General features: G+C 40.4%; 1 protein-coding gene across 4 annotated transcripts in view; it reads left to right on the forward strand.

Moving 5' to 3' along the window:
• Positions 1-15984, forward strand: part of sgcd (sarcoglycan, delta (dystrophin-associated glycoprotein)) — a 170045-nt gene that overhangs the window by 120043 nt on the left and 34018 nt on the right. For all 4 annotated transcript variants that reach the window (XM_046868470.1, XM_046868469.1, XM_046868467.1 and 1 more), the window contains exons 3-4: positions 12400-12501; positions 14577-14664. In XM_046868470.1, coding sequence (XP_046724426.1) covers positions 12400-12501; positions 14577-14664 — 190 coding nt within the window. The remainder of the gene's footprint in view (positions 1-12399; positions 12502-14576; positions 14665-15984) is intronic.

Genomic DNA, 15984 nt, shown 5'->3' on the forward strand with positions numbered 1-15984 from the left:
AAAAAAAAAAAAGAACGTAACACTAATTATTCAGTACCGAAGTCAAGCACAAAGCGAAGAAGCTTCATCTCTGAGACAAACAGCTATTCTTTTTTTGGAAAGAAGGCATACAGAGCGATGAGTGAGCTGGGTTGAGTTGTGTGTTACTGCGTGCATGATGGCGGTCAACTCCCTTGTGGTTTTCCCTGATAAGGCGAGCAGAGGAACCGAGGAGCTGCACGACGATGGGCCTCGCGCAAGCGCACCCAGGAGGCTGAGCTTTAAAAGATAAGACGCGATTGTTTGTTATTTTTCTTGTCGTATGTCACATGGTGCGATCGTCTCTCCGCATTTATATTTCTACACCAAAGAGAACATGGAGTGGCCATTTTCAGGGAGTTTCGACTTGATGTGACAGGCTTCACTTCCTCTTCATCTTGTACACAAACTTACCCTTCACCAGGCACAACACTGATCTGATCCAATAAAGCAACGGATTGGAGAAAAAAGAACTGTTTACTTATAAGAGACACAATTTATAATTTATTATATTTGTCTTCGCAACTTATACATTTTGTTTAAGAATAATTTTTTAATGAGACTTTAAATTGCATCACAAATTGCATCACATGTCACACTATATACTGTAACAAACAGTTGAGGACCGTGGATTTCACCACTAGTCCTTCAGTGGTGTCAGTGTATTAATCCTCCTCTTAATACTAACATTATGACTCCATGTCTACAAGCAAAAGTACAAATAGTTTATAAAAAAGCATGAAAACTGTTTCGCCGACTTTTCATCACAAAGTCCAGCTTTTCTTGAAAAGTTTGTCTTGTAAATGTCCTTGTAAGTGAATCTGTGACCAACACGATCATCCATTGTTGAATAAAAACAGTTAGTAAATATGAATATATGAATATAGTTGAGATTGTGCAGTTTGCTACAGATGCTGGTTGCGAGCTCTGACTAGTGCGCTCTCCAACCACCTGATCGAAGGACGTTAAAATTCAGACGTTATCGGATGCCTGCCAGATGGCTTCAGTGTCTGAAAATCTGATTTGGTAAAGCAAAGTCTTTAAGATGCATGTACTTAACCTCTACAGGAAACTCGAACGCATACAGACAAAAAGCAGCGCATCCGAGAGGAACGCTGTAAAATGTGGAGAATAGACTATTGGGAATCATTTAATGCATATTCATAATAATAATAATAAAATGTTATATATACACACTGTTTGACATCCTGAATTTTAGTATTTAGTATTAAATAAAGTTTTTATTTTTATTTTTGGGGGTGGGGGCAATAACTGGAGGAAATAATACTTGATAACATTTTCTTTTGGGAACATTTTATTCATTACTTTATTTATTAATTTGTTTATTGCATTCACATGCTTACTTATTTACTTATTTATTGTATTATTATTTTAGTTTTTCTTTCTTTTTTTTTGGATTTACTGACTCACTTGCTGTACTGTGTATAACATGAATTCTCCAAAAATAAGTCCTGATCCCCAGAACTGAACGTCTATTTTCCTAAAACCCACGTGAATATAAAGCCCGACTCTACTAATTTTAATAACTCGCTCATCAAAAGTCCAGTAAAAGTTGGTGCGATTAAATGGCACTTCCATTAAAATATTCATTAAAGCTCAAGCTTTAATCTAAATGCAGGAGACGGAAATGAAGTCGGTAATACCTGCGTGCGGCACACAGACCGGACTCCATTAGGATTAAAGCCGCATGAGCGTGACGAATTTTAGCGTATAGAGAGATGTCGAGCTGTCAGCAAAGTAATTTGAATAGATCGACAGCAGAGCATTTGTCGGGGGAAAAAAAGAAGAAAATGTCATTATATACAGTCAGCTGTCCTGAAATAGTTTTTATAAATGCACAGTATATTTAATATGTATCACACTGTACGAGGAGAACACTGATCACGAGGTCACCCTGGAGACACTTTCACAAATATATTCACATCTAAAGTGCCAATAAATATATCGCCAATCCATTTAGCAGAGTGTTTATGGAGGGTGGAGGCACAGAGATCAGATCACAAACTCACAGCATGGCGTATTTTTTAAAACGTTTTCAGAAACCGAAAAATTGGAAAACGTTCACGTCCATGTACCACGCATGTGTATAAAAAAATGTAAGAAGCTTCGTAACCTGTGCCATTTCTATTAATTTTGTACCGAAGACAAACTTCCGTCCAGCTACTTTGCCATGAAGCCCAAATTGGTGCTGGGCTGCAGTGATGTTTGTCATTCTGGAAATTTTGTCCTATCTCCACACAGAATCTCTAGAGCTCAATCGGAGTGACCATGAGGTTCTTGGTCACAGCTCTTACTAAGGATCTTGCTCAGTTTGCCCAGGCGACCAGCTCTTGGAAGAGTCCGGGTTGTTCCACTCTTCGTCCATTTGAGAATCATGAAGGACACTGTGCTTCTGGAAATCTTCAGTACAGCACCAATGTTTTGTAGCCTTCCCCAGATCTGTGCTTCACAATAATCTGAGTCTGAGCTCTGCAGGCAGATTCTTTGACCTTGTTGCTTGTTTTTTTGCTCTGATATACATTGTCAGCTATGAGGCCTTCTATAGAAAGGTGTGTACCTTTCCAAATCATGTCCAACCTATCCACAGGTGGACCCTAATCAAGGTGTAGAAACAGCTTAACAACAATCGAGAGAAGGGAAAGGGACCTGAGCTAGATTTCAAGTGTTTTTGCGAAGGGACTGATCATTTATGTACGAAGTGCTATCGAAAAGTTTCCGTTTACAAGGAAGTGTTTTCATTTATCTAAGTTTACACACCATCACCTTCGAAATAGTCTCCTCGCACAGCCATACAGCGCTCCCAGTCTTCCTGCCACTTCTGAAACGTGTCCTGAAAGTCTTCTTTTCGAAGCGTGTCAAGAGCCTTCTGCGATTCGCGCCAGATCTCCGCAACGGTGTCAAAACGCTGACCTTCAGATTTGCCCAGTTTCACGCAGAATTTCACGTTTGCACTTTGTTCTATTTTGCTGTCCGTGATGAAATCGCAGACGTGGTAACACACCACACCACACCGCACCACACCACACCATGTCAGAATAGTGCCAGTTACACCATTCATCTTAAAACTTTTTGATAGCACCTTGTGTGATATATCAGGTTTTTTTTTATTTCCTTCAAAATGCTTACGTCCATATAACATGCATGTGTATTTAAAAATAAATGTAAGAAGCTTCGTAACCTGCGTTGTTTCTGCCAGGTATTTAATTACTTTACGGCTGTTAATTGATGCAATGAGGACTAAAAGGTTTTGTTTTTTGACAAAAACAAATGCAGTCTAAAGGTCATACAAAAGTGACAAACTCTCACACTTGCAGATACGATATTGTCCACCATCTTGCCTGTTTTGAGTCATTTTGCACCACAAGCGTTTATTAACTTGGAAGGGATTCCAAAAATATATTGGCTGATCCAGGTGTCTGTGGATGTAGTTTTTCTTCACGTGTCTAAATCCAAATCTGTTTGATGGAAAAAAATAAAAAAAACGTGGAAAATTTTACGATCCTTTCTAAATGTGATTTAATAACACACCTTCAGATTCAATGAATGTAAAGTCATGCTAATATTAGCTCTTTATCCTCTAAGAAAAAAAGAAACAGGTGTGTGTGTTTGAGGGGAGCAGCTGGAAACCTAAATGGCCCTCGTTTATTCGCAGCTGTCCAGATGCAGGAGTTTTATCACAGAGATGACGGACAGTCCAGTCTGATTCTCTGTAAATAAGTAAAACATCTGATCTAATCGTAATGTAGAAAACGAGAAATTTTAAATGCAATAATTGTTATATATCAAGAATCAGTCTCCTGGTTTAATCCTGAATGCTTTATCCTGAAGATTGCATTAGTATAAACATTAATAAAGAAAACAAGTAAATATTCAGTATTTATACCATCGTTACTTTTCAGCATTGAGAAGTTAAAGCTGTTATTGATGTTCGCAGAGCGAAACTGACTAAACAGATCAAAAAAACACTTTATTTTCATTATTTTATATACGACTCATTAAATCTACAATTCTGCTGCTCCAAATCACACACCCAGATAAAGTAGTGACAGAAGATTACATATATTTACATGCGTTTTAATAAAAAGTTGTGAATCTCTACTGGATGTTACTATGGTTACAGGTGTTTATAAGCAGCGCATTCATTTAGGTTCAACTGACAAACGCAAACTATTTAAACTTCTGCTCTGAACTCACACCTGAACTTCCAGCCAATTACAATCCACTATTCACACCTGAACTTCCAGCCAATTACAATCCACTATTCACACCTGAACTTCCAGCCAATCACAATCCACTATTCACACCTGAACCTCCAGCCAATCACAATCCACTATTCACACCTGAACATTCAACCAACCCCAATTCACACTGACCAGGCTATAAAGAGCTTAATTGGAGCAGTGTTATAAAACATTTGGTCTCGGCTCATTGGAACCTCGTTTTGTTGACACTCCAGCGTTAAACGACCAGAAATTTCGTTCTGATGCAAATAGGGCATCGTTGGTTTTTTTCTCGCTTCGTCTCGGTGCCGCTTTCGATTCTGTCAATCACAATATATTGTAATACAGACTCGGAAATTAGGTAGGTCTCTCCGGTTTTTCTTATGCTCGGGTTTATTTTGGCCGTACGAACACAGAAAGACAGATTTGTGTTGTTTTATTTTACCTCGTGCTCATTGAACGGAATGGAAATTATTTGGAAGATTCCACAGGGGGTCTCTGAGTGCAGCTTTTTCTTCAATGCTAGAAAGAAAGCATCGAATTCAACCTTCAGATTTGTCTCTATAAGCTCCCAGGGCACATAAATAAATAAATAAATAAATAAATAAATAAATAAATAAATAAATAAATAAACAAGTAGTCTCATGTGTCATTTCCCTCCCCTGTGCCTTCTGACAGGTGAGCATGTCATAAGTGTCCTGTCTATGAGTGCATTCCTCCAGCGAATCTATTCTGAGGTTTCGGTTGCTGTTTTTAATACGACTGCGGGGGAAATGTCCCCATGCCTTCCCCATGTGTGCCCAAAGTGTCCCCATGTGTCCCTTCTTGTCCCCCATTCATGTTGAACAGTATTTGTCCACTCTACAGAATGTGAATGAGTGTTTAGTTTTCTGTACAATGTAATGTACTTGAAAACATTCTTCTATCTTTCAGCTTAATGATGTACTGGTACTGGTTGTTCGGTACTGTTCAAGATGTTGGACTTCCAAATGAAAGGCTGTGAGTTTAAATCCTAGCGTGAACAAGGCCCTAAACCCGGAATGAGATATTTGTGAGTGACTCTTGAACACCAGAATTGTCTCAAAAACCTTGGGGTTAAGGGTATTGGTCAGGGCCCCAGGAGGGGCTGCGAGTTTGAACTAATGATCATCAGATGCAAAGACCAAGTCTTTAACCACTAAGCTACCACCTGCCATATAAGTTTATTCATAATGAGCAAGCCAGTGGAGACTAAGGCAAGAAAAGACCTTGAGATGGACTGATGAGAAAAGCTTTAGAGAAACCAGACTTAAAAGCAAACCCATCCTCATCTGGATGTTCATTCATCCTTGAGGTTATCAAATGTTTACTGATGGACACTTGAATGAAACAAACCATCCACATTAATCACATTCAAAATTTATCCTCATGTATCTAGGCTTTAATCCTCCACAGGATTCTTTAGACTGGTTATTTGGAACCATCCTCAGCTGTAGCAAGTGGCCTCCAACTGAAGATAACTCCATCCAGGATAATTCTGGCAGGTCTAAATTTCCATATGTTGTCTGGAAACTTCTTACCAGGATAGATGACTGACTTGGTAAACTTCCTCCAGGTGCAAATAATGGGGTCCAAGTACTTCCAGGATGGCAGAGTTCCTCTGCACAAAACCAGCTTCATGAAGACATGGTCAGTGATGAGTTTAGAGTTGGAATGGAGTGAACTGGTCAGAATGGAAGGATGAGTTTCATTTGTGTTGCATAGTTTCTAAACCCCTTAATACCAAACAGCTTCGAGATGGTCCTCCTGGTCCTGAGTCTCATTGATCTCACTAATAATCATGTACCTAACTGAACTGATCATATGGTACATAAGGAAAGCATTGAGCTGCAGGATGTTAAGTTGATGTAAAAGTAGTGTCTTTATAAGGGTTTATAAATATGATGGAATAGATGATGAATGTTATCTCTGTTTATCAGTGCTGTCTGGATGGAGACGGATGATCCTCAGTGGGGGCCGTGTGTATCTGAAACGTCTCAGCGTTTGCAGTGTCTTAATTCACACAGCTGATTCGCCTTCACCATCTACTCCTCTCCTCTCTGCTCTTGATGGGCGCTTTGTATGACGGATCGTCTCGCAGCGACTCCGCTGAATTCGAAGAGCGATCCCGACGGTCGAAGTGGCACAAAAGGCAATTCCGTTGATAGCTATCAGTGTGTGTCAACACAGCTAGCATGCTGGCTATCACCTGCAGGCTCAGGTGAAATCGGCTTCCCAGATTCTGTCAGCCTCGTTTATTTGCGACTGAGGGGGTGAGGTTTCGCTGCTCTCCGCCAGAAGGCTTATTACCCCACAGCGGGATGGAGGGGAAACCGGAGCGCACGGGTTCTGTGATTATGTTTTTAAAGCAATTATCTCCGGATTGTTAGTAAGATTTCACAGTGTTTCGTCTGATTCCTACTTGTAGGTTTTTGGTGCAGTGATGATCATTTATTCAACATTCGGTGTATTCAACAGTGCAACCTGAAATCTTTCACACACTAGCTGAGAGTGAACATATATAGATCATGTATAAAACTATAACAGATATACTATCTAATGAAAAGTGAGAATTGGGTTTATTATAGAATTACATAACAATATTTAATTTTATGTAGATTTATAAACATTTTGAGGTTTTTATTATTATATTGGAAGACAATGTATATATTATATAAATAGATTATTATTATTATATATCATATTATAATTATGTATTAATAATGTAAGAATTACTGTTTTAATATTGATCAAAATAATGTAGTTATTTTTTTATAAATAATGTATTAAATATTAATTCTTTAATAATTATTTAAATTATTATATATTAAAAAAATAAAGAATTAGGCTATATCATAATAGGCTATTTTTTTCTCAAAATAACCAAATTAATTTTTAGTAGACTTTTTTTATGAAGCGGTTTTAATGCTTTCACAACCATAGATGGATGGATGGATGGATGGATGGATGGATGGATGGATGGATGGATGGATGGATGGATGGATGGATGGATGGATGGATGGATAGATAGATAGATAGATAGATAGATAGATAGATAGATAGATAGATAGATAGATAGATAGATAGATAGATAGATAGATAGATAGATAGACAGACAGACAGACAGTTGTACTGGATGCCTTTGGATACAGTAGCATGAAATTTTCCCTCATTTGAACTCACCTTCTGTCAATTGCTACAGCATCACAAAAAACAGCACACCTGAGTGTAAACACTATACTATAGACATCAGTGTGTTTTTAACGTTGCCTGTCTTTCGTCAGATTGATTTCGGTACAGATTGTATTGTGAGTGCATTGCGTCCTTTCAGCTCAGCACCGTCGGCACGGCAGATTCCATTTGCCTGCGTGTCATGTAATATAATTTCGTATTAAAAACAATCTCGGATCCCCGCGAGTCAAGGTTGCCAAGAACGCAGTGCACTCTAAAATACAGGAAAAGAAGGAAGGAATACAGGTGATTTAGTAAAAACTATGAATCCCTGGTGAGCGTGTGAGTGCATTGCAGTGGGTTGGTGAGATGTTCCTCAGCAAGGCTGTGCTGACTCTGAGTAACTGAGCGATGATCCATTCTGGGTCACCGCTCCCGTCCTCGAGCGAAAACAGGACGATGAGCGTGAAGGCAGGATACGCATTGACGTAATGAAAAAAAAAATTGTACAGTGTTGTAACTTTGCTGATGATTTTTTTCGCCGGTGAAGCAGAGGACATTTCACAGCCTGGCTAGGAGAAGGAGTGAGGAGTACATGGACATTACATTTACATGCTGTTTATTTGTATGTATAAATATGAGCACTGTGTAGGTGAAGGATCTCCCTCAAGTTCTCAGGGTACTGCAGTGCAATCATCTGAGATCACTTTTCACAAAGAAGCATAAAGAAACAGAATAATCTTTAGGAACAGCAGACTTATTTCAAACTAAACCGATTTGTCAGTGATTCAGATGGTAATGATCATGTTTGAAACAAAATTATTTTTCCACATATCCTCAAAGGAACATTAAGAACAGGGTCACCATAATGAAAAGCAGTGAAGAGAACGGTGTTGGGAGCATAATGGTGTGAGCACCATGGTAAAGCATGGTGGTGGGAGCATAATAGTGTGAGCACCATAGTAAAGCATGGTGGTGTGAGCATAATAGTGTGAGCACCATGGTAAAGCATGGTGGTGGGAGCATAATAGTGTGAGCACCATGGTAAAGCATGGTGGTGGGAGCATAATAGTGTGAGCACCATAGTAAAGCATGGTGGTGTGAGCATAATAGTGTGAGCACCATGGTAAAGCATAGTGGTGGGAGCATAATCGTGTGAGCACCATGGTAAAGCATGGTGGTGGGAGCATAATAGTGGAAGAATCACAGTAAATCAAGGTGATGGGAGCAGCATGGTGAATCACCTTGTTAGCAGGAACATAGTTAAGCATGTTGACAAGAACACCATAAGGGTGCAAGGTGGTGGGAGCACCATAATAAAACATGGTAGATGGGGGCTCCATAAAGAAGCATGGTGATGGGACCACCATAAAGAAGTATCATAGAGGGGGCACCATTGTGAAGTACAGTGGTAAGAGCACCATAATTAAAACATATGAGAGGGGGCACCATAAAGAAGCATAGTGGTGGGAGTAGCATTTTGATGAGTGGTGGTGGTATAATAGTGAATCAGTCTGGATATGTGTGTTGTACAAATACCAGAAATAAAAATTTACGATGATTTAACCAGAAATACACAGCAACAACAATCTCAGAAAGACTTGCGTAGCTTTTTAAGTCTTTCAGATTCAATCCTTGTATCCTTCATGTATAAACAAGGAATACAATTAAACCTCTCAATGCTGCCAAAAATAGACCTCTCAAACCTTAATGACCAGCTCCAGCTTTGTGCTAGCGTTGTTTATTTTGAAGTAGATATACAGCTCATATGCACCGGAATCATACAAAACATACACAAAAGGGTCTTTTTCTGCTCACTGTGTTTTTGCTTTACACTGTATCTTCTTTCTTCTTTCAGTTGTCGTACACTTGAGAATTGAGGCTCACAGGAAAGTGATGCATATGTAGTTCTGATGACTGACACGGTCATACGAACAAAAGCAGACTTTTTTACCACCTGCCATCGCTATTCTTGCTATTCCTAAGCGCCGCTCCGGATGTAGCAGGTACGTGTCAGACACGGGTCTCTCCTTTTTCCCGGCTCGCCACCATCAAAGTTGCATCAGTGGATAAAAAGCGAGAAAATGTCTCTTTGCCAGACCTTCAACTTTCAGGCTTCTCCTGGTTCACCTTCACACTCCGTTTGCACACACACACACGCACACGGTTCACTCCGGTATGCAATAAATATCAGTCTGCATGCGGTGTTACAGTGCAGCTCAAGCACGGTTTGCAGAGTGGAAATCAATTTACTCTTTTATGCTGCGTAAACTGTGGCGTACGTGACGTCTGATTCCTGACGGAGTTTATCTTGCCATGGCGACGTCACGTGCACACACACACACACACACACACACACACACACACACACACACAACCCCACACACAACCACACATACAGACCACCTGAGAATTTGCAGGCCTTTCCGCCAGCCAGTGAGTGTCTATGCTGAATAATTCATCCCTCTTCTCGACTCCTCTTCTCTGCATTCTCTCCAGCTCCGTATTTAAAAAAAAAAGAGAAAGGATTCACTTCATCAGAGAGTGTGTGTTTCGTTCTAGACTGCAAACACACAAAAAAAATAAACTCAGGATTGCTTCCAAACCCGAGTTCTTGTCAGCTGCTTGTATTGAAGCAGAACATGTCTCTCTCTCTCTCTCTCTCTCTCTCTCTCTCTCTCTCTCTCTCTCTCTCTCTCTCTCACACACACTTGAACTATCACGATCCCCATGCCAAATACCAAAGCACAGCAAAGCAGGCTCATAGCCTTTTTTTTCTCCCAGTGTCAGTGATGCAGTCGTTTCAGAGAGTAGCTCAGTGCCAGGCCAATTCTGCATGCCAATTATGAAGAGTCTGTCAGAGAAGCTGCTCAGCTGGTCACAGGGCAGCCGCATCACAATCACAATATGCTGAAAACGGAGGACTTGGATTCGAATTCAATGCGAGAGATCTGATGATGAAGGTGGGCAGACTGACAAGTAGGGACATGCCGAGGCAAAAGATTATCTCTGCTCCAGAGACTCTAAGCTTCACAGCACCGATTCAGATGTGTGTTCTGTATAACTTTCAAGTGGCCTGGAAAGAAATCACTTTTTTCATCCATCCTGTAATGTTATGGTTATTATACTGCACCTGTATGTACTGGATCCTGATCGGTATCTTTGTGAACATCCCATTCCACGTGAAGCCCACATTTGCTGTTATAATAACCTCCACACATCTGGAAAGCTGTTCCACTAGATTCATTAAGACACAAAAGTCAGGTACTGATGTAGGTGAAGTGAGGAGGCCTGGGGTGCAGTCAGTGTTCATGTTTAACAGGGTTGGGGCTCTATAGTAGGAGATCTTCCACTCCAACCAATAGAAAGCAGATCCTTCGAGGGCAGTGGTATTTCATTGGTTAAGGCTCTCGATACCTGATCATAACGTTAGGGGTTCAAGTCCCAGCACTGTCAAGCTTCCACTGTTGGACCCTTGAGCAAGGCAGTTAAACCCTCCAGGGGCGACATTCCATTGCTGACCCTAAGCTCTGAACCCAGTTACCGGACAAACTGGGATATGCAAAATTGCTTGTTGCATTGGTGGGAGCTCAGTGGTTGAGGCTCTGGGTTACTGGTCAGGAGTTCAAGACTCGGTATCGCCAAGCTGCCAATCTTGGGGCCCTTAAACAAGGCCCTTAACTCTCTGTGCTCCAGGGGTGTACCAGATTCCTAACATCATTGGATATGCCCATGGAAATTCTTTGAACATCCCATTCCACAGTTCCCATTTGCTCTTATAACAACCTCCATTTTTCTGGAAATATGTTCAACTAGATGTCGGAGTGTACTTGTGGAGATTTAAGCATGCTGATGTAGGTGAGGTGAGAAGGCCTGGTGTGCAGTCAGTGTTCTACTTTATCCCGAAGGTGTTCAGTAGCGATTATAGCTCTCTCGCGAGATATCTTCGACTCCAAACCATGGAAAGCAGACCTTCATAGAGCTGGCTTTGTGCACAGAGGCATTGTCATGCTGGAACAGGTTTGGGTTTCCTAGTTCAAGTGAAGGAAAAATTCCATGCCTTCAACATTGTGAGCAAAGTATGAAGAGGAACCACATATGGGTGGGAAAGTCAGGTGTTTTAAAACTTGGTGTCCAGGCAGCGTATATTGTTCAGTGCAAAACTATTTAACTTATTGTGTTGCATTATAATCACAATGCCATGTAATATTCAAAGTAATGTTCCTGCAAAATTTCCTGCAATCTACAATTTCAAAAAGTATCCCGAATATGATTTATATTGAATTGTATATTAAACAGAACCCGCTATTTTCTATTTAGAAAAGCGGTAAAAAGGTGTGTAGCTTTGGCATAATTGAGTGTGTGTGTGTACCGTGTACAAAATTGGCATTGACACACTGATCAGTTGAAATCCTCTGAGAATTAGAGGTCTTGATACTCATTACGCCGTTCTTAAAGTGTCCATCAACGCTCATGTCAAACCGTAATCAGAGCAAACTCCTGCCGCACGTATCGAAGCCCCTTGTTCGCCTTCCAGTTCGCGAGATCTTCAACACGTGCACGTTTGTTCCTGTAGTTAGCCCTGGCGGCGTGTGTTAACGTGTCTTATTAATGGATAACGAAGAGTAATGAAGGAGGATTTCTGAAGAGATTATGGCAGATACTTTTCACGCGAGCCGGTGATGGATAGCCGAGCTGCATGTTTGTGAACGCAATTTAATTACGCCAGCTGCTGTCATCGCGATGATGAAAACTCTTGATGTTTTTTTTTTCTTTTTCTTCTCCTCCCCATCGATGTGATGATGATGAGTAAGCATGCCATTCGTTCGCTTGCAGTCGCTCAGTAGTTCGATGGAATTACTGTCACGTTAGATCGATTCGTTTCGTATGAACGTAGAAAGAACGCCGCTAACCAACACTTCTCTTTCTTTCGTTCTTTTCTCTTTTTTAGGATGGCATGGGTCACCTGAGAATCACCGAGAGAGGTCTGAAACTAGAAGGTGACTCCGAGTTCCTCCAGCCTCTGTATGCCAAAGAAATCCAGTCCAGATCGGTGAGTACCATGAACTCTGGACACACCGTCCCTCCATCGCATCCTCGCATCCAAATCACGCCTGTGTGGTCAGTAAGCGTAGAGCTTATGGATGAATTGATAATGTGCAGGTGCAGGTCTTATCTTATCCATCTATTAGCAAATGCGATAGAGAGAGCAGGCGGGAGAACGAGTGAAACACTGAGAAGGAGCGAACTGAATGACAATGGAGCTCTGAGATTAGAAACAAACCATCCAGAGGTGATGAGGAAAAGATGGACTGCATTAGTCTCTTGTTTGCTTTATTTATTTGCCCCAGGATGAAAAAGATGGGGAAAAAGAAACGTCTGGAATTAATTGTGTATTTTCTACCTTAGAATTCAGAAGGTATCATTTGCCTTCATACTTATCACTTAGTATTCCATAGAAATAATCTATTTCCCTTTTCAAAGGTACACAAGATATCTACATGTTTCCCATGAGACAATAATTGAAAGTTTCACCCTACTTTTGTTTCTATGCAAAAAACTCAGTAATGCAACAATATAAAAATGTACTCTGACCAAACAAATCTATAAATATCCAGATGTTCCACTTTATGTTTAGTGAAAAATCCTCCGTTAGCAGGAAGAACAGCTTAACACAATCTCAGCATTCTGACACTCATATGTCCAAACATTCAGCTGAAACTCTTTGCTTCTTGTAAAGCTCGCTGAAGATGTTCTTTAGTATTTGGAGATTCTTTCTTGTGATCCAGTTCATCCCAGAGCAGTTCAGTTGGACTGGGTGGGAAATTCCATGATAGAAAACACTCCATGTTGGTTCAGGATTCCTTTCACTTTCCACAACATTCCCTGCTACAAAACAACCACAGACCATTAAGCTTCCACCTCCATGTTTGACTGTGGTGGTGAGGGAGTCTGGCAGAAATGGAAATTGTAGATACCATTCATAATTCATCCTGGTGTGATCTGACTCTCTCCCAGCATAAAGCCTCGTCGAGGATACCAGGATTATAGGCTTTTTTTGTTTTATATTATATAATTAACATCTTGTTTTATAGGTAATCAGGAATGTGGAAAACACATCATGAAATTTTTGATGAGCTTTTTACAGTCATAGGAGAATTATCAGAGGACGCTTAATTTTACTCAATGTACACTATCAAGGCAAGTTTTGGATTTGGACACCTGATTATTACATTGGTACAGGATGTGCTTTTTGAACATCCCATTCCACATTCAGTCGACATTTACTGTCATAATGAGCTCCACTCTTCTGGGAAGATGTTCCACTAGATTTTGTGGAGATTCATTCAGCTACAAGAATGTGTGTTAGTAGAGGTTCCTGGGGTGCAGTCAGCGTTCACATTCATCCCAAAGGTGTTCAACAGGGTTGAAGCTCTATAGAAGGAGATCTTCCATTCTAGACCATTTAAAGCAGCTCTTCATGAAGCTGGCTTTGTGCACAGGGACATCGTAATGCTGGAGCACGTTTGGGTCTCGTAGTTCAAGTGGAGGGAAAATTTCATTCTACAGCATCCAGAGATGTCAGATACAATTATGTGCCTTCAAATTTGTGCTAAAAGTTGGGTAAGAAGCACATATTGCTGGGAAAAGGCAGCCGTCCCAATACTTATTCATACAGTGAATTGTTACATACACTGGACTGTAACACAACCACATACTGGACACAGTCCCCATGGATCAATCCATTACATGACCAACACCAGATTTAATTGATGGTTCAATGATCTGGATTAGACCCTGATGTCTACCTTATAAACCTGACGTGAAGATCGATTTATGTGCAATGCAGATGAGGGGAAAAACCAAACATGAAACGAGACAAAGAAATTATCTCCAGATCCTGAAGCATGGAACATGAAGCCAGGAGAACATCTGGATAAGACAAGCATTGAAGAACCAATGTAAACACATGAGTTTGAGACTAAATAAAGTGCTTATCAACCATAAATGTGAAACAGCTGCAAATTTTCATGTGACCTGTAAGAAGTTGTGTGCAGTGGCTCATGGGAAATGCAGTTCTGTCAAACCAGCCTGATTGATGGGGTTTTTTTTGTTCTCTTTATATAGGGCAGTCCACTTTTCTTGCAATCATCAAAAAACATCTCGGTCAACATCCTCAATGGGAAAAACCAACTGGTGTCACAGCTGGTAGCAGGTAAGTGTCAATAAACTAAATTATACTGAACATTAGTGATGTTTCATTTGTAAACATATCAGTGTTTTTGATCAAATCGTATGAGTGAATTATTTCACTTCTTTCTTTCTTTCTTTCTTTCTTTCTTTCTTTCTTTCTTTCTTTCTTATTCACTTCCATGTACTGAATAATTGTTCTGCCACTGCTGGGCCCTTGAGCAAGGCCCTTAACCCTCGACTGCTCTGGATAACTGCAAATGTCTGCCAAATGCCATAAATGTAAAATGTAAATGAACATTTTTTAGAGTCACTCAAGTCTCAGCCAAATAAAACATGACTTATTTGGAGGCTGTGAAGGAGAGCTTGTCATTGGTTGGTTGGGCGAACGAATACGTCCCTTTACTAATTCTGGACAAGACTGGTAGAATGACTACGCCCCCTACTGATTTACATTTATATTTATGCCATTTTTAGATGCCCTTATCCAGAACGACTTCAGTTGCGTTTTAAGGGCCTTGATGAAGGGCCCTACAGTGGCAGTTTCCAATCCAGAGTCCAAAGCCTTAAACGTTGCTACCACCTCCTGATTCTGAAGGAGATTGGTAGACCTACTTGTTAGACTTACTGAACTAATTGAATGAATTTAACACACTAAGTGAACATATTGGATCAATATGCCCCCTACTGATTCTGAACAAAGTTGAATAAATTAAACATATTGAATGATTATAATGATTATGGAATTTGGTCAACGTTTTTTTATCCAGAGTTGTTTGCAACTGAGCAGTTAAGGGCCTTGCTCAAGAGACCAGTAGTGGCAGCTTGGGGGGTGCTGGGATTTGAACTTGACCGTCTGATCCTCAGTCCAATGTCTTAGCTACTGAGCTGCCACCTCCTGATTCTAAATGCGATCGGTAGACCTATTTGTTTTGAACAAATTAAACGAATTTAACAAGGTGAACTTATTGAATGAATACGCCCCCTATTGATTTTGAACGAGAATGGTAGACCTACCGGTTCTAAACAAATTAAACAAATTAAACATATTGCATACGCCCCCTATTGATTTACATTTTTTCTAATATGTGATTTAGCAGATGCTCTTATTCAGAGTGACTCACATCTGAGCAGTTCAGGTATAAAAAGAACCTTGTTCTCAGCAGCGGCAGCTTGGAGTTGCTGGGGACTTGAACTTGTGACATTCTGCTCTAGAGTAGATATACCAATGCCCAATTCTGAATGGTAGACCTACTAGCTTTGAATAAATTGTACGAATTTAATAAAGCGAACGTATTGAATGAATACACCGCCTACTGACTCTGAACGAGATTGGTAGATCTAC

Source organism: Silurus meridionalis, chromosome 15, assembly GCF_014805685.1.
Source record: "Silurus meridionalis isolate SWU-2019-XX chromosome 15, ASM1480568v1, whole genome shotgun sequence".
Classification (NCBI taxonomy): Eukaryota; Metazoa; Chordata; class Actinopteri; order Siluriformes; family Siluridae; genus Silurus; species Silurus meridionalis.